The sequence below is a fragment of the Somniosus microcephalus genome, chromosome 19 (assembly GCF_052327205.1).
Source record: "Somniosus microcephalus isolate GS21.2 chromosome 19, FLI_Smic_1.0, whole genome shotgun sequence".
Lineage (NCBI taxonomy): Eukaryota > Metazoa > Chordata > Chondrichthyes > Squaliformes > Somniosidae > Somniosus > Somniosus microcephalus.
This window is the reverse complement of record NC_141005.1, coordinates 39,366,615-39,386,197: the sequence shown is the minus strand read 5'-3', so window position 1 is coordinate 39,386,197 and position 19,583 is coordinate 39,366,615. Positions and strand designations below refer to the sequence as shown.

The window sequence follows — 19,583 nt, the reverse complement described above, 5'->3', positions numbered from 1 at the left end:
GCGGGTTAGGATGATTTGGCTATGATAAATTGACCCTTAGTGTTAGGGGGATTAAATACGCGGGGATAGGGTGGGATATGTGTTGGTGTTGGTGTAGGGGTTACAGGGATCGGGTGGGATATGTGTCGGTGCAGGCTCAATGGGCCGAAATGGCCTCTATCTGCACTGTGGGGTTTCTGTGATTCTGTGAATGTTAATTGAGGCTGAAATTTTAACTTGGGCTCTATAAAAGCAAATTCTATTTTCTGTTGCCGTCACCACATTAAAATGCTTGTGGTTTTTGCCTCCATTAAGGAAAAAGCTCCATCAAGTGTCCTTGCAATATTCCATAGCCAACAGAATAGTTTGAGTTTGTTCCAACATAGTATATCTCTCTCATGTAGCCTTTCTTGTCTATCTTACTGATACTGCTGCAGTTAGTATCCAGATAAGCAACGCCTCGATTTTAAAATTCTCATCCTTGTTTTCAAATCCTCCGCGGCCTCACCCCACCCTATCTCTGTAACTTCCTCCAGCCCTCCCCCCATATATCTGCGTTCCTCTAATTCTGGCCTCTTGAGCATCTCTGATTTTAAACCGTTCAACCAATGGTGGCCGTGACTTCATATGCCTAGGCCCTAAGCTCTGGAATTCCCTCCCTAAACCTCTCTTTCCTCCTTTAAGATTCTCCTTAAAACCTACCTCTTTGACCAAGCATCTGCCCTAATTTCTCCTTATATGGCTCGGTGTCAAATGTTGTTTTACGGTACTCCTGTGAATCACCTTGGGACGTTTTACTACATTAAAAGGCGCTATATAAATGCAAGTTTTTGTTGTTGTAGTATTTCCAGGAGCACTAAACCGTGGAAATCCGCACCACCCCCGTCACCCCTCCTACAATCTTCAGGCTTTTAAACCCCAAGCTTGTATCATTGATTATTCACTTTTCCAAATTTGCCTCACTAATTGTTGCTATTCAATCCTGGAAAAGCCCTGGACTTTGGTGTTTACTTTGACTTCTCAATTAAAAATGTCAAAATTGGAAGACATCAATAACTCTAGCTTCACTCCTACAATTTCTAAGATAATCTCAACCAGTCAGTGCTGCATACTGCATTGTAACACACAGAGAACTACATGTTATCTGATATAATAAATTTAACAGTGCAAGGTATAGATTTAAACAGTAAAATTCTCAGAAGGCTTAGTTGAAAGGAAATCAAATAAAACTTTTTTAAAGTGATTGAGAAATCTCAGAAGAATTTACATCCAAATATCCAGTTCCAAATCCCTAGTCTTAGCACTTCCTTGTGGTCAGATTTTTATTTAAAAAATAGGATAGGAGGGCAAATCTTGTGGCTCACTTAGCAGCTGCCTTAGGAGTTGCACACCAGACCCAACTATTATGTTGGCTATGGAATATTGCAGAGACACTTGAAGGAGTTTTTCCTTAAGTGGGGCAAAAACCTCAAGATGACAGCAACCGGAAATTGGATCCCCCTTTATAGAGCCCAAGTACAAATTTCAGTTTCAACTAATATTCAAACTCGAGTTACTTCGCCAGCTGTTTCAAAGAGCTCGCACAGGCACGATGGGCCGAATGGCTTCCTTCTGTGATTCTATAAAACCTGTATACAAAAGGCAAACTTTGCATGGTAATTTTAAGTGACAGAATACTGTCAGTGCATTAGTTATACTTCCAAGTAATGTTTTAAACGTAGGGGCAATGAAGTCTCGAACAAGACCTGTAACTTCTCTGCTTTAACATTCGCCCATCAACACAGAAGAGTTCATGTGATGTCTTTTGGAAAAAAAATCAGTTTCAGAATTACAAGTTCAGCCACATTAAAACTATGATTGTTTTTTTAAATAGAATTTCCCTCTCCTCCCCACTCATCAACTTGAAATAAACCCGATTCAAAGCCTCCAGTGAGATCAGGGAGAGATCGGGCGGTGAGAAAGCCATCCTGCAGCTTTATTTTTGTGTTAATTCAGCTTGATCGGGCCTAGGAAAAGGAACGGGCTCAGGAAAAGGAACGGGCTCTCGCCAAAGCGTCTAAAAATAGCTTGTGACGCCCAAACCTCCGTGGGTGTTGAAAGAAAAACAAAAGACGAGCATCGAGTTTCTTGCGCCCCTTCCCCCCACACTCGGAAAACAAAGGAAGGCTCTAAAATTACACTTCTTCCGTGCGGCCTCTGCTCACCTGTACGCCAGGGTCATGCACTCGAACAGCTTGGTGAGGGAGGCGTCGATGGAAAGATGGGACGTGCTGTACGGTCCGAAGCAGTAGGTCTGACATGTCTGCTTGTTGACGGTGTCGAAATCGTAGCCTTTCTTGGGAGGGTGCTCGCGGTGCGGAGACGACACCATGAAATGCCCGCTGTGGATGATCTGAAGCTCGTCCGACTTCTTCAGATTGGGTTCGTCGGCGTCCGAGTCGTCGTCGGGCTCCTGCTTAATAATTACCGGAGCCCTGGCCGAGCGCAGCAAGAACACGTCCTTGGCCATCTTATTGATCGAATTCGATACCGCTGCTGTGAAACGAGCTGAACAGACGGCGACTTTCTTCCCGCAGCCACATTCCCTCCTTTCATTCGGCAATTCGCCGCTGACTAAAAGGGCCGTGGCGTCAAGAGTCGGGAGGAGGGGGAGAGGCAGGGCCAGCCCGGCCCAATCACAGGCCGGGCTTCCTTAAAGGCGCATGGCAACTGGCAGGCAGCCGCTCGGAATTGGTCGGATCAATGACAACGCCCACTCGCGGCGATTGCAGCAACAGGGAGTACTGGAGCAGGCCTACAATTTACCATTGTGAGGAAATCCTTTTTTTAAAGATCGTTGGTGAGGTAGCAAAAAAAAATCTACCTCACTCTGTACATTGAGTATATTCAAGGTTGAGATCGATAGATTTTTGGACTCTTAAGAGAATCAAAGGTTATGGGGTTGGGACAGGAAAGTGGAGTTGAGGTCGAAGATCAGTCAGGATCTTACTGAATAGCAGAACAGGCTCGTGGGGCCGGATGGCCTACTCCGGCTCCTATTTTTATTTGTACGATAGAAAGTAGGGAGTCATTTTGAGATTTGACTTTTTTTGTACTTCCAAATGTAAAAACTATTTAATTAATCCCTTAATCCGTGAAGATCAAGATTAGAGGCATAGATTTTTTTGCGAGGAATTTAAAATACGTATTATCAGGAGTTAACAGATTATAGAGAATCAACAATAAAAAAACATTGAGACTGTTTAAAACCGCTCTAATCAGATATGCTTTGAATCTTGAGCTATAGATCAAGTAACAGGACATCCAAATCTTTTTTTGACAGCACCTGGCAAACCCACGACCTCTACCACCTAGGTGGTCAAGGGCAGTAGGCGCATGGTAACACCACCACCTCCAAGTCACACAATATCCAGACTTGGAAATATATCGTGGTTGCTTCCTCGTTCGTTGCTGCTTCATCGTCGCTAGGTCAAAATCCTGGAACTCCCTAACAGCACTGTGGGAGTACCTTCACCACAGACTGCAGCGGTTCAAGAAGGCAGCTCACCACCACCTTCTCGAGGGCAATTAGGGATGGGCAATGAATGCTGGCCTTGCCTGCAATTCCCAGATCCCATGAACGAATAAAAAAATTAAAAAGCATAAATGTATTTCCTGCCGTCACTCTTATCTAGGCTCTCATTTGAAGATTAGCCATTTAGGGAAGGTACAGGAGAGCAACTGTGGACGAGTACACCAGCTCAAGTCAACAACTTCAGTAGAGGGAGAAAGTAGAAAAATAATTGTACATGTACAAATGTGAGAAAGAAACTTCCATATGCATAATTATTTGCAATTTAAATGCAACTTGTTGATTTGTTCATGTGGTGTTAAAGTATTGATGATTTAGAAAGGTACTTAAAATATAATTTTAGTAAATGAGTAAAAGCACTTCCCTGCCAATATTAAGATGGTGTGTCATCAAGCAATTAACTAGCTGGATTGTGCAATTGTGTCTTATAAAGTAACTTACTTTGGTCAAGGCAATATATGTTATATCCTCCCTGCTTCTTCCACAGAAGCTGATTAACATTTGTAGATTCTACTGTACATTTTTCTGCTATCTTTCATTAAGCAGATATTTTTTGCGAGTGGCACTTTCTTTTGAAGATCTACCACCTCTCATATGTACACATTAAGGGAAAAAATTACAGGGCTATGGGGAACAAGGTTAGCTTTCTTAGAGCCAGCACAGGCACGATGGGCTGAATGGCCTCCTCTTATGCTATATTTAATGATTCTATATTGAAATCATTTTTTAACACCAGCTGTACTAGAATTGTTACATCTTGATACTACAGCATTTTTGAGCTACATTAGATACATCGGGGTCGATTTTGTCTAACCTGTCGGGAAGGCGGCGGGACTTCCCCTTTCGGGTTTCTGACCCGCCTACTTCGACGTTCGGCCAATCTGCGCGACTTTCCCTTGATTGACCTCGTTAAGCCCGCCCAGCGGGTTCAGCAGGCCAATTAAGGGCCACCTGGCAACAGGTGACGTCACAGACTGCAATTTCATCTGTCAAGATTTCTGACAGATGAAATATCAGTGTTTCACAGCTGTTTGAAGCTGTGAAACACTGACAGTCTGATTTCTAAGCCGAGTCCTTCTACGCAGACTCAGTTAGAAATCTCAGCAGCACTAAAAGCTGCAGGCTGTCACTTTTGACAGATCGCAGCCATTCAGCTTTAAGTTCCGGCTGACTGATGCGCTCCCGACGCCTACAGGAAGAAAGGCTGTTAGGTAAGTAAAGGTAAGTAAAAGTTCTTTACACACTTTAGACACACCAAACACACTTACCTTTACACTCATGCACCCATCACTCACCTGAGCGCCGACATCGCGACCCCTTCAACTCATTCAACCCGACGTTCCAACCTGGCGTGGTTTGGAGCCGTCGGGAAACCCACACGAAACCCCTCAAAATGGGGAATTAGGCTAAAAACTGCCTGTTAACAGGTAGTTCATTGGCACTAATCCCTTCCCGCCTGGTTTCGACAGGTCCCAGTGCAGGGCGGGTACCCGCCGCCCCTGAAACATACGTGGGGCAGGGTTTTGGGCGGGACCCCCAAAGTCGGGATTTTCCCCCCCACGCGCCTGAAACTCCGCCTGACGGCTCCCTGAAAATCTAGCCCTTCACGTGAGTATTGGCTTGGAAGATAAATTGACAAATTGCAAGCCTATGCTATATAACTATTGCTGCACATCTTACTTTTCCACTCAGTATATTTACCATCCTGTGCCCCTAAAATGTGTATGTTTCTATTTGAAGTCTGGTCAGTTAAATTTCAAGAAATGGGATTGTCATGTTGGTATCAAAATTAGAGCTTTTGCTTTATTTGGGTTCAAGTCAATATTACCCAATCACACCTCCTCCAATAAAATTAGGTCTTGGGTCTTCTGCTTCGCCGCCCCATAGCTCAGTTTGTAAATACGCAACCGAGTGTGGAATTGAGCTATGCAGATCATCGAGGTTCTATACTTGATCTTTTGTTTGTGCTGAATTATCTGATGTCAGCATGTGTATAAAAGAAAAATCAGCCCGGGTCTGGCTGCTCAGCATCATTAAGTAAGCCTTGCTGCAAAATGGGTTTATGTAGATACCAGCTCAGGAGAGTATGCTCCTAACAGTCTCAGAGCCATACCCCAGCATGAGACAAAGATGGAACAAAGTTGGAAGGAAGAGCAGGAAATAGTATCCAGCCTTACAACCTCACACTGAATTTCAGACAGAAGTAGAGTTGATATCTTTGCCATCACCAATTATCCAACAATACTTGCAATTAAGTACACTGATACAAGTTAAAACAGCAATCCTAGCTGATGTTATCCATCCATATAATCTCAATTAGGTTTAATACATTTTAAGGAAATAAAAGGAAGATTCAACAAAATCTGTGTTGAATAATGTCCTACTTACCAGAAAAACTTAAAGGAAAGTTTAAGTTTCCTCGATCAAAAATATATACATTTGGACATCAGGCACCTTCAGCTCTAGGGTCAACTGCTATTTTAAAAATGTTATGCAAAATTTTAAACCGATAACTGCATTGATGGGAATAGGTTATATAAACAACTAGTTGGGGGGCCCGGCGTTGCCAAGGCTTTTTTGTAAAACGGCAGTTTGAAGGATTAGGCCCCGCCCACCCCGTAGGATTGGTCAACCATCAAGTCAATCAACGCTAATGAGCGGATTCCCCATAGGATTGGTCAACATTTTGTGTATACTGTCCGAACAACTTTTGTCTGACCAAAAAGTAAATACGCCTGTGACACTCCCCTAATCATAAGCTTTCTTTTGATATAACATGTGCAGGTACGCTCTATAACTTTTGGGTGTATAGCAGACATACACACAGACAGACGGACGGATCGTTTTATCTATCTATATATATACTAGCTGGGGAGCCCTGCGTTGCGAGGGCAATTTTGGGGCGCTTGGTCTCCCTGCCCCTATGACTGAATAGCAATACTACACAAAGTACAATCTTCATTTTAAGAATGATTAGTACTTTTAAAGGAAACAAATGGATCTGGTTTCATTTTTATATTCCACATACTCTGCATATCAGTGCATTGAAAATAGTAATTAGGATCCATCCAAGATTGAAAGAGGAGTTGAGTACAGGGTTCTTCCCCCATGCCACGCCCCGACCTAGTTAAGTCAAGGCATGTAGCTGCCTTGAAAGTGCACTCTGCCTAATTTTATTATCTTATTTCCAGACTCTCATGTAATCTAAATAGCAGCACTGTGCATCCATTTAAATGATTATCTCCAAATTTAAGACGTTTTCCCAGAATGAAGCGTCCGTTTTGAAAACAGAATCTGATTATATAAAATGCAAGGTAACAAATCTTATGTAAATGCTGAAATCATTTAATTTTTGGATGCATCTGGAGAAAAATGTTAGCAGGTAGAAATGTGTGGATCTTGCTATTAATTTATGATCAATTAATAACCATTAAAGAATGCCATGTGTTCCTGTAAACAGTTTAATTTGGGGTCAGGTTTCAGATCATCTGCATTTATAACCTTTCATTATAATCAGGAAATAAAATGACAATAGATAACTGAATAAAAACACAACCTGTGTTATACAATATTTTATTCATGAAAACAGAGCCATTGTACATGGTACAAACCATACTTAGGAGAATAAATAAGAAGAAAAAAACATACTGCTGTACAACACGTTGCATTTCAGTTGGAAAGTGTTAAGTTTTTTCATGATAGCTTCGGTTTCTAGAAATCATAATAGGTTGATAAAAGATGGGTAATCTGATCAGATAAATGTATTCATGTTGACACCTGGACAGTATTCGCATAGCTTTCTGTAGTTAATTGAGTGTAGCTTAGCATGGATTCCAAGTCCTAAAATTACAAGAGTGTGAGCTGCCGTGTTCATTTATTAGTAAATAAGCGCCAGCACTTCTACAAAAAATTTGGAATGTAGTTCAATTTCTTTCAACATAAAAATAAAGTTAAAACACTCATTCTGGCCATAGCAATATTACAGTCCAGCAATATAACAGCTTAGAGTTTACACATCCAAGATGGGATTCGTTTTAAAGCATTCCTCAGATGGAGGGAGGAACTAAAATGTAACAGAAGCTCCAACATTACTTTTTTTTTTTTTTTTTTAAGTATACAAGAGGAAAACTTGCACTACCCCCTGGTTTCTTTTAAATAAAATTACATCAAATTTTCTTGCTACAGCCGTGATGCTGGTTTCATGATAGAATGAAAACCGTTTTATCTACTTTTCTTTTGCCAGAAGCTTTCCTGAACATACAACTGTACAAGTTTCAAATGGAAAAACAGACAATACCCAAATTACATTGTACAGAAATTCTATTAGCAGAAGCCAAATTTAGTTATGGAAAGGTAAGACTACATCCGACTTTATAAAAAAAAATTCACACCACACCTACAAAGTTCATTAGTGTTGCTAATAGCTTTAAAAAATTATACTGTTGAGCCCCTTCATGACACGAGGTATACAACTTTAGCTTTCACTGCAGCAGTCTTGAAACTGACATACCTACATAAAAGTCACTCAATTTTTTTTATTTGGGTTATTATACACCTCACCACATTTAGTAAATCCACCTTTAAAACTTTAACTGCTTTTTGGTTTATGTATCCATCATGTACAAAACCAAAACAAAATGTGAAGAGTTAAAACAGCAGTAATACTGTGGAACCTAGTTAAGAGTTTTGTCGGTCCCCAGTAGTTTATAACAAGGTCCCAAAGTAAACCGGAATGGAACCACAATTAGTTACTTGAAGGAAAGCAGGATGTTAACTTTATATCTATCTAGAGTTACTTTTGAAAGTCCTGCAAGGAAAAACAAAAAATTGTTCCCTTTAGAGTTTTCATAATAAATGGAACATTCCCTATGGACTTCGTACCTAAAACCTGCTGAAGTAAAAAAAAAACTAAGTACAAACTTGTGACTCAAATATCTATGTCAATTATTATACAGGAATTTTCAAACAGTATTAAGAAGCACCCTGTTTCTCCCGTCACTATTCAATATTATTCTATTTGGGGATTTGCAAGTCTTTTGATATTTGGTTCAGTTGTACCAACTGCAAATTGATCCTACTCTACTCAGCCAGTTGCCAATGAAAAAACACAGCCATAGCACATAGGCTTATTTGTATATAAGCAACAGTAGAACAGGTTCAATTTGGTTTAGGAGACAACTCGGCTTCAGCAAGTCCCCATTATAAAAGGAATCCTTCAACCTTATATGAAACTAATGCAGTTAAAAAGTGGCCAAGTATTGGCACTTAGAGCATTTTACTAAAATGCTGCACATGAAAAACTCAAATTGTAAATTAATTGGAACACATTTTGAGACCACTTTATACAACGGCTTGGGTCTCTACTCACTGGATACATTTTTTGCCAGCACTATTTTCAACTTTAAACTTTTGAGCATGTGATCATAAATGAAACCAGATATACTATTCAGTTCCTGAGTCACTCCAACCTAGTATAGCGCACAAACTAGTTCTACTACCATGACAAATAGTATTCCTGCACACACAATGCTGACATTCCACCTCTACAGTTCCTGTAACACACATAAGCTAGCGACAGATTCAAAACCAACTCCCTCACCCTCCAAAAAAAGTATAAAACAAAAGCCAAAAAAGTCATTCACCAGACCAGACATACTTGTTAACCGACAGGTATGGGACAAACAGTTGAGAAATTCAGCTTGCACCCAAAGTAAGAGCGAGGCCAGTCTGTGCCAGCCTGAGGCCCAAGCTAAATTCAGTTTTGAGCTTCACTTAAATGCTGCTGGTGAGCTACAAGCACCAAATGGATGCCCTGCTGTGGCCTGTTCTTTGGGAAGGGTGGGAAATTAGCCAGCTCCTAGGCTGGTAGGTTGAGTATGGGGAGGGATGGGGCCTCAAATGTGCCAGCAGCAGCGGGCTGGAGTTTTGTGGGCCCAAAAAATAAAAACTCAAAACATTTCCTGGGCCTTTTTTCAGTAGCCTCGAGCAGTTCATTTAAGGATGGGGTGCTCAAAGCCTGGTACAACTAGGCAGACCATACACGTTGCAATCTCCACCCATTTGTACCTGAATTCTGCACTCGGGGGCCTTACAACCAACGTAGGACCCTGATTTGCATATCGGGGCTGAATGCCAGTTTCAGGCAGGCGACTTGTACGAACTAATATGGCACCACCCAGTGCAATTCAGGTGCGGCAGATCACGATGCAAAATTTGGAGGTCTAATGCCAATTTTACGCTGAATAAACAGGTAGCTAAGAGTTGAATTTCTCCCCCAAAATGCCTTCAGATTCAGTAATCAAATTCTATAAATGGCCTGAGTTATAGAAATTCAAACATTTATAATGGCAATGCTATATACTGTTGGAGCTTAATTTTTATATAAAGGTATCAGGTATTCGATTCACTTTAAACAAAATTATAAAGTCATTCAAAAGACAACATTTAAGATGGAAAAACTCAGGCATGTCGATGTGCGCAAGAGTGATAACCTTGAGCAAAACAATCGCCAGAATCTTACGCATCTCATTTTTAGTAAATAAGCACTTATTACATATGAAGAATGCAATTGCAATACAGTGCAGGTATATACACATTTACTTTATTTCCTTGAATACAACCGTGGTCCTGAACAACTTTGATGTTCAATTCCATAAATTAATGCTGGAACCATGGGTCTCAAAAAATAACATTTCAAGTCTCAAATAAATACAAGCAAGTGATGCTTTTACCAGTTTTATCAGTTATTTAATCCAAAGAAGCAACACACACACACCTTCACAGGGAAATGTAACCATCAACATTTTAAATTATTAAATAGTACAGGTTTTCATTCAAATGAGAATGAATGAGGTATGGAAGGCTACCAATATTTCGGAATTGGAATTTAAGTGCATCTGGTGGCGATATTAAAACATTACCCCGTTATAAAATAAAACAAGCACGAGTCCCAGAAGAGGATCTCACAGTTCATACGTGAATCCACATTTTTAGTGCCACAGCTTTCAAAGCCTTATACTGTATAGGGGTTTCAAGGGTTTAATCCACAGAAGCCTTGGGATTTCACTTGTATTGTACTACATAAAGTGATGTCATAAGAAATTGTCCCACTTGTAAATGATTGTGGAAGTTTTTTTAAATTTAGAAAAAGTAACATTTAAGTTTATATAATTCCCACATCACATTAGTTCAAAAATTTTCTTCAGCATTGAAGCAGAAATTCAGTGACAATATCTAACATGGGATGTTAGCTTGCATTAGCTGACAAAACAGAAACTTGATGTACGGGAATATTTCAACTATTAATTTTTTTGGAAGATGAGAACTTCTAAGGTACAGTATTTACATTTTCTTCCATTTCTATTGGTCTCCCCACAAAACACGGCATCCACAACAAAGACTGTCCTGCTCTCAGGCCTGCATAAGTATCACTAAAATCTGCTGCAAACTCTAAGAGGAACTACCTCATCTTCCCTACACAGCAGCACAGATTCAGTTGGGTACTCTTGGAAATCACAGACACAAACTTGGATCTCCACTTAATGGCTCACCAGGTCAGTGCTCCAAAGCAATGTGACAGTCGATTAAATATTTTTAAATCTTGTGCTTTATACTATTCACTACTTAAAATTTTCATTTTACATTCAGATGTTTGATTGGCCCACAAGATCATCTATAGATATCATTTATGTAGAAATTTATTTTTTAACAACCCATAGAAATCTATTGTATCTAGAAATCCATACTATGTTCACACCTTAGTAAATGAATAGAACAATCTATATACATGGTTGTATTCAAGGAAATAGATCTCTGCATTATAGATACTTGTAGGGTGTTTTTAAGTTACAAAGCTAAATGTGAAAAGGACCAAATAGTTCAGACTTTGTTACACTGGTTAACATGATCACGAACAGAATCTTACTACTTTCAAGGCATTATGCAAACATAGGGCACTTTCTGTAAGATAGTGGTCATTTTTTAAAAAAAAGAGGCACAAAAATGGAATTAAATGGCATGAATAATGGATTTCACACGTATGCTAATTCTGACCTGTACCATCATTAAATATTTTACAACATAAATAAAAGAAATGAAAATACAGCAGCAAAAACATGTGATCTTGACAAGTTTTATAAACTACCAGTGCGTAAACCCTCCTGAGTCCATTTCTTCCACCCCCCCACCCAACTTTAACAGTGAAAGTAATTTAAATATATAAATCACTAGAATGTGTATTTCACAGGAGAAATTAGTCAGCGTCATATCTGTCCAGTCTTCCCAAATTTTCTTGGATTATGACCCAACATTCGTTCGTGGTCAGTGGTTCCTCCATGTTCAGTAATATGTGAAAGTTTCCAGAAAGTTGGTCTGAAATGAGGCCTGTTGATGTACCTTTACGTGGAAAGTGACCCCAGAGTTTTCTGGACAGCCTAACTCTCCTCAACACTCTGCTGAGAGGTCTCTGTTCTGATCTTTTTTGGAAGTGGCTCCCCATCTTCAGATTCCTAGAAAAAAGAATTAAGTTTGACCATCAAACTAACATTCTCCTCCCTAGGATGTTATTACTAAGGTTCATGGTAGCATTTTATGAAAGAAAAGTTGTGCAAAGTTCAGTCACGAACAAAAAAACACTTTTATAAAGTTCACACATGGACAAGGACCACCTTCTTCTACTCCGAAAAAGAAGTGTGGTACAAAATTGATTTGCAAGGAAACTTTGGTGAAAAGCACTGTACATTATATTTTCATTGGAATTCATAATAAATATCCATCCAATGCTTTAACTTTAAAAAAGGTAATGAGTGCAGAACACTCCATGTGCAATTGTTCAGTGAAGTTCATCAGACAAAAGAGCATATATCCCAGCCAATGCTATGTCTAGGCATAGCTTGACCAGAGAGAGATTAAAGAGAATAAAGGAAACAATCTGACCATATTTATATGGTCATGAATATAAACTCTAGCCTAGTCATGAAATGATTATCAGGAGTCAAGTATTGTTTAAGTAATTTAACCACAACAGACTTCATTAGGCATGAGTATACTTCCCACTTTCATAAGACTGCTTACTCATGGACCCCAACTGGTTTTCAGTTCACAGCTTAAGCTATTTTATGTCAAAGTAAATAGAAGTTGAAGCATCTGTGAATCAATCAACTGCTCAGAAATGCTTTTCATGACATACTGCTTTGTCTCACTTCCTTAAAAGTGCATTCTCAAACTCTATACAAGTAATAATTTTTTTAATTTAATATTCAAAAAGCTACCTCTTCCAGCTTAACATCTTGGATAATTTATCTTTTCGAAAAGGAATTCTGCACTGTGTATAACAAATGCGTTTGGAATCTGTTGCACTGTTACGGTTTTCTAATTTGTACCTGAGTATCTTTGGTAGTCTCTGTGTTCTCTTTCACTCCTGAAGGTTGCACATCTGATTTCTCTAAATCAGTCGGAGATGATTCTGGAGGAGTTTGTGAATTTGGCTCTGCTGGTGGCGATGTGTCTACAATTAAAAAAAAGGAGCAAATGCAAGATTTATCAGGTTCTCTTCCTTTTACACATGTAACACTATGACTAGGATTTCACATCAGAGGATTGGTGTCCTTAAAAGATAGACAATATCTTAAGATACACAGATTGTGTAAAGATGGTAAATGATCAATAATCTGACAAAGGCAAGCTGCTAGAAACATGGCATAAGAGAACAATGAACACTCAGCTGAGACCCTCTAGAGGAAAACCAACCAAGGATTTTTTCCTGGAAATTTGATACTTCAACCAAATGTTTATCAATAAAATGCATAAGCTGTCTTCAATGATGTCGTTTTGGGTCACATTACTGGGCACAGAATCTGGGAGATTTTCAGGTTAATAGTTTTACTTCTTTAGCAGAAGCAGCTTAAAGATCTTTTCAAAATACATTTTACAAACTTTAAACTGTTAAAACAAGTTCTAATTCTATCATTCTGCAAACAAGACGTAAAGATTATTGGCACACCAGACCTGTGAGGTCAATGCACTGCACCACAGTTTGGCAGTCACATGGTCACATCCATGATTTCACAAATTTCCATTCTTAGCCATTTGGGGCAAAACAATACACATCGCCTAATGCCTCACTCATGCACTTCCTAGCAAGGGGTTACAAAGCAGCACCAGCAGATAGATGGGCAGCCAGCAGGTTGCCTGCCCTCCCAGCTGTTAAGTGACATATGAATGACCTAAAAAGAGATGGGTTTATAAAAGTTGAAATAAAAATTCTCTACACATTCCAGTGGAATATTTTGGCAAAATTGTTTTAAAGCATGGAAAAATATTGCTGCCAAGTCATTTTTATATGCAGGTGTAAAATATAAAATTCCCAAATTTACTTATTGAATATCTCTCAAATGGATGCACACTCTTCCCCCTTCCTCCAATAAAATAAGCCAATTCTATAGCTTTCAATTTTAAAAACACTAAGTTATTGTTCTTTTGGTCTATATATGTTGACCTTTTCAATTCAGCATGAATATATTCACATTCAGATAACTGTAACCAATCCACAACAAGAACTCCTTATCAAATGTGATAAATCTGAAACTATTTCTAATGCTTTTCAAAAAGTCAGCATTTATAAATGCAATACTAGTTTCTAACATGGTCATTTTCAATGCAGTTCAGAATCGAGTTTGATAAGGGGAGTCACATTGCCCTTGGGGAAAGAATTTGAAGATGCACAGTTCTATAAACACAAATTGAATACTTTTTTTTTTTTAAATTTAAAAATGTATTCAATATAAATTTCAAAAAAATTGAACTTCCAACAGCTGAATGGTCTCTCCCCACCCCCCCAACACAACAGAAACCTGGAATATATGAACTGTACAAATATTAACATTTTGTTTTTGAGAAATAATTGTTTTGATTGTCTGATGTGCATTGAAAACAATTAAACTGGAGAGAGTAGATGGAAAATTAAAATGAGTTCAGCCTAGTTACTTTTACATTTTAATGCAATATCTCAATTATAGATTTAACATCAGGAAATGCTGTGACTGTGCAGCTTTTAAGTTATTGAGGTAAGTCAGTAACTAGTTAAAAGCATATATGCTGTCAAAAGGAACCTAGGTGTTAATCAGAAACCAGTTTAGGTTTGTGAAATTCTAAAATTAAGGTTACAAATTAATACTCCAGACTGACTGCTAAAACATAAATCCACAATTTCTAGTGACATGGAAAGATCATAAAAGCTTTAACTATACACTTTATACACAAATAGCTTGTGCCATCTTAATGGGCATCTTGCAGATTAGTACCTTTAAATTATAGTCTAACCACTTTACAGTTCATCAATAGGTTACTCAACTAATTGTGTTTTTCATATCAATTATGGGGCGTAGGATTAATTGGATAGCTCTAACAAAGAGCCAACACAGGCACGATGGGCCAAATGGCCTCCGGTGCTGTATCATTCTATAATTATTAATACAAGTCTTGAGTACCAGAGACTTCAATCAAGTCTTAAGGAAAACGAACAGATTTTTAAAATAAAAGCATAAAAGGAAATGGGGTTTGTAATTCTTCAGGGGAGGGGAAGCAATTAATGCAATGTCAGGACTTTCTGCATAAACTGGAAAACCATGGGGCTTTTATAGATCAGTACCATACGAAATGCTGCAGCACAAATACACTAGTAAGCCAATTATCTTATGAGTAACTGTAAAGAAAGGGATTTGTCTATGTAATAGTCAAAATACTCCAAAAAGTAATTATTGTGAAGCACTTGGAGATGTTTCAATAAGCAACAAGGAAAGTGTTTAACTGTAAAATACGTAACTAGAGATGGACAATAAATACAGCATTGTCCATATCCCAAGAACAAGCTAAACATGTTCTAAATATAAAATTCATCCATATAAAAATTTCCACTCAATATTTGTCTTACTGTTACTTATAAACTGACAAAAATAGATAAAGCCTTGCTGCAATAGCTGAAATGTGAAGTCTAATGAGCCTGGTGCACCCTTTTAATTTTCTTTTTTTTAAATTTAAATTTAATATTTTAAGATTCATTATTAACTGTGAATCAAATTAAATCAATATAGTTACACTGACCAGACTTTAAAGAGCTATTAAATGAGAAAGTATTCCTACAATGCTACAAACCTGTGGCTGCCTTTACATTTTTTTCTAGACCTGCCAGTAATGCATACTTAGTAAAGTATTTAGTTTTCTCTTTTGGAAAAAAGCACCGCTGGTAAGATTACTGAATTATAAATTGATAAGATCATAAAGGGTCATGCTGATATAAGCACACATCTTTGAACATTAAAAATATATTTTAAGGATTTGCTCATAGATTACCATTTCCTTATTTGTTCCCTAATGTAATCAATGTAATATTTATGCATAAAGCTTATGTTGCAATGGAAACAAATTTTGGGTTTTGTATTGCTAGATACATTTTTGAAGGTTAATAAGCTGGACAGTCTCATTTTTGCTGCAAATTCAATGGGCCATTTACACAAGAATTTATGTAGAAATAGAAGTCTTTCCACGGTTGCCCGCATTTGAGGGGGGGGGGGGGGGGGAATGCATAGTAATTTTCACCAAATGGTACAGGTAGAAAAACACAGCTTGTACTGTACAGGGTGCAGGTGACAAAATTGGAAATGAACTGGAAAATGCTTCACCGGGTTAATGTACCCATTAGTAATTAAATTTGATTCATGGATCTCTATACAAAATGTCAAATATTAAATATAGAGCACGGTTATCATGTTTGTGGGTAAATTGAATCCAAAAATATGAATAACTTGATCCAAGCACAAAATATGAATTAGACATTAAGGGTCCAAACATATATATAATTTTATAGTTAATACATAATTTTAAGAAAATCAGATTTTAACTTAGCTATGGACCACCCACAAGACATTTGGTGAAGAACTATTTAAAATCACTAAGCCCCCTCCCCTGAAAGTCAGCGAATTTATCCAGCAAGTAGCTGAACCATATAGGCCAGGATGGACTTGGTTTGATCCTTGCTCTGTTAGCCAGTTTCAGCAGGCCTGCAGTTAGCACTAGAGTTAGTTTCAGCACCCCTGGGTTAAAGAGAGGAAAATCAGTCTGGGTTCCCACTTCTGATCATTACCAGTTACCCCTGGTGAAAGTAAACATGTGTCGGCATTGGACAGAGACAGGATGGGCTGAAGCTGCAATGCTCCTCCATAGTCAAATAGCCTGCGGACACTTACTAGCCAAGTTCATATGTGAATAATGAACACTTGGATGAGGTAGCAAAGGGCATCTGATATCATTGTAACTGAACTCCAGCAAGGAGACAATGCCTGCAGGAGAGGCAGGAAGAGGAGAAGATTGGCATTGGAAAATAAATTATTGAAATGTAGTTCATTCAAAAGAGCACTGTAGATTAAAAAATAAAATCAGATTACTACCACTTGATCTTAGTTATGGTTGAATTTTGAGAAATGTAAATATGAAGAGTATTTAGAATTAAGTATTTGGGGGCATACTTAAACTGAACACATTGCTGAATTGTTGGAAAGTCACCAAATTGAAATTAGAGCAATTAGTCTCAAATAATCCCAGAATACATGCTAATATTTTTATTAAGCTTTTTAATGTTAACCTTATAAAAGGCAGCTTGTAGCTTTAATGTGGGACTTGCATTCAGAGGGAGCAAGTTTAAAATCAAATTCCAATCAATCATTCAAATATTTGCTACTGCTAAAGTTGCGTTTTCCCCAATTCTCAGCTATGCAGTTAGATAGCCTTGTGGTTAAAAAAAAAACACAAGCACACATACATGTATACACATACACAGAAACCTATCCCGCCCCACAAAGCACACCTCTTATTGGTAGACATGGAGGAGCTTCCATGGTGCCTCTGAAGAAGTCTGCTACCCAGACGGTCCCGTCCTCCCAGATGAAGGACAGCTTGGAGGCAGGAAGGCATAGAAAAGGAGATTTCAAATTAAAACAATTACAGGAAAAGTTATTTGTTTAGCTATCTAGTTTAAATTAACACACGTGTTTCCCTTGGTTACTTGGCTCGAAGAATTCAAATTGAAATTTCATTGAAAAAAATTAAAATGTAAGCCATTTAAAAAACTGTGCAGCTTCCCCACCATCCTTGTGTCACAAATTTTCTGCCAATCAGGAGACAAAGCAGGCAAGCTGTTCATGACCCATGACCAGAAGGGACTTCCCAATTTTTTAAACCAGTGTAGTAACTAACCAAAGTCTACCTATGTGTGTTTCCATTGATTTTTTATTAAACAGCCATTAGTAAGTACCTCAAATAGCTCAAATTCATTGCAGAAGCAAGATTTTCAGCCTGTGGTCCCATTCCCCATACTCCCAAAAAGCAAAGTAAACCCATCAAGACTGGTAATTAATCCAAGCATATATTGAACTAGATAGAAACTGTTGAATTTAAGCCAATTCGCAAATGTATTTTTATGTAGTGCACAAGCTCACGAATGCAATGTAAGAAAGTATAAACAACGGAATAAATACCCTTTTATTCCCTTCCACCTTGCCTGTTAGCAGTATAGCATTGCGAGAGGTGGATACCAAAGTGCCAAATTTTGTGGGAGTAAAGAAGGGATAACTGTAAAGGGTACTGTAGCCCCAGGTTACTTATATAAATATTAATTATTTTCAGCTAAACAGTGGGACTGAAAGTACTAAATCAGGAGAGCAGCATAAAAGTCTAATGCAAGGTTGAATAGTTGAAAAGAAGAATGATCACCTGCAAGGCCACGTGATATTCTGAGACTGAGGTTTGGACCTTTCCAGAGAGGTCACTTTGCAAACTCCATGTACTGCCAATTAGAGAGTAGACTGATGACCTCCCCAGAGAACAGGTCACATGGATTCCTTTTGTGTATTATCAATTCAAAATCCATCCTGATCGCCTCCTAGAGATCACTCCACTGACAAGACAGGAAATGAACTGTACAAAAGGGACATAAAAAGATCTCCAGCAGCAGTAATAATAAAAGCTTCTGAAGAGGATAAACAGAGGAAAGGTTTTCTTTACCCAGGCCTTTGATCGCAACAGTTTCTACAAATGCATTTTACTTGTTGCTCGTTATACACTTGATCCCTAGTAAGAGCTGAATTACGAATTGATAAAGTTGCTCCATAATCATTTATCTTCCACTGTGGACACCACACATAAGCAACACAGCAGAAAGGCCACGAGCACATGCCCTGACACCTGCTGTGTAAAAAAAAAAAAAAAGTACTACCTATGAACTCTACAGTACACATTACAGAAAATAATGGATATCCAGCAGTGATAACAATGCTATCTGGTCATCTTAGGCCTCAGATGAACTACCCGAAACAATCCTTGAAACTACTACCTGGCAATTTTTCATAGGAATCCATTACTCTCTCTAGAGTTTTGGTACTCAATTTTAAGTCAAAACAAAAAACTTCTTTAAAACCATCTTTTAAAGTTCCAATAAACCGGTCTACAAGACTCCAGGTTCAATGCCCATTTGTTTGAAGTTAACTAATCACAGCTGGGCAGCAACAGGCCACAGCAATTGGTTTCAGCACCCCTGTGGTAGGGAGCCAGAAATTTAAAAAAATTACCAGGCAGGGTTCCTACTAATGACTGCTATGAAGTGAAGTGACTTCTGCTGGAAAATGCACGTAGATAATAGGTGGGCTTGGTGGTGATGTCTCACTACCCAGACTTGGTGGTGATGTCTCACTACCCAGACTTTCACAAAGAATGACCACTTGGGTGGGATACTGAAGGGTTGCAGATTCCTGTGGAACTACAAGCAATAGAACCACAATAGTCAGCATTTTCAGTAGAGAAAAGTTACAATTTTGAGGGTGCAAACTATTTTATAAATGTCTTTTAGATAAAAGTTTGACATTTACGAAAACTACACTAAACTTTAAAAAACTGTTTATACAGGTGCATTGCATATTACAGGCACCATTAGACTACAGCATAATGCTGAGGTACCAATGAATTATTCAAATATTTTGGGTGGATA

General features: G+C 38.4%; 2 protein-coding genes and 1 long non-coding RNA gene across 7 annotated transcripts in view; 1 reads left to right on the top strand and 2 right to left on the bottom strand.

Moving 5' to 3' along the window:
* Nucleotides 1–2,488, bottom strand: part of mlxip (MLX interacting protein) — a 122,067-nt gene extending 119,579 nt beyond the window's left edge. For all 4 annotated transcript variants that reach the window (XR_015072321.1, XM_085961639.1, XM_085961640.1 and 1 more), the window contains exon 1: nt 2,184–2,488. Coding sequence is in view for 3 of the 4 variants with exons in the window: in XM_085961639.1 (XP_085817765.1) it covers nt 2,184–2,488 (305 nt within the window). In the remaining variant the exon portion in view is untranslated. The remainder of the gene's footprint in view (nt 1–2,183) is intronic.
* Nucleotides 2,489–2,709: 221 nt separating this feature from the next.
* LOC147104360 (uncharacterized) lies at nt 2,710–8,034 on the top strand. Its single transcript, XR_015072323.1, has 2 exons — nt 2,710–2,788; nt 3,302–8,034. It is a non-coding gene; the product is annotated as an uncharacterized LOC147104360 (long non-coding RNA).
* bcl7a (BAF chromatin remodeling complex subunit BCL7A) overlaps nt 7,110–19,583 on the bottom strand; it is a 31,549-nt gene continuing 19,075 nt past the window's right edge. For both annotated transcript variants that reach the window (XM_085961646.1, XM_085961645.1), the window contains exons 5-6: nt 12,931–13,055; nt 7,110–12,057 (exon numbers count right to left, since the gene is read on the bottom strand). In XM_085961646.1, the coding sequence (XP_085817772.1) occupies nt 11,983–12,057; nt 12,931–13,055 (200 nt within the window). In that variant the 3' untranslated portion in view covers nt 7,110–11,982. The remainder of the gene's footprint in view (nt 12,058–12,930; nt 13,056–19,583) is intronic.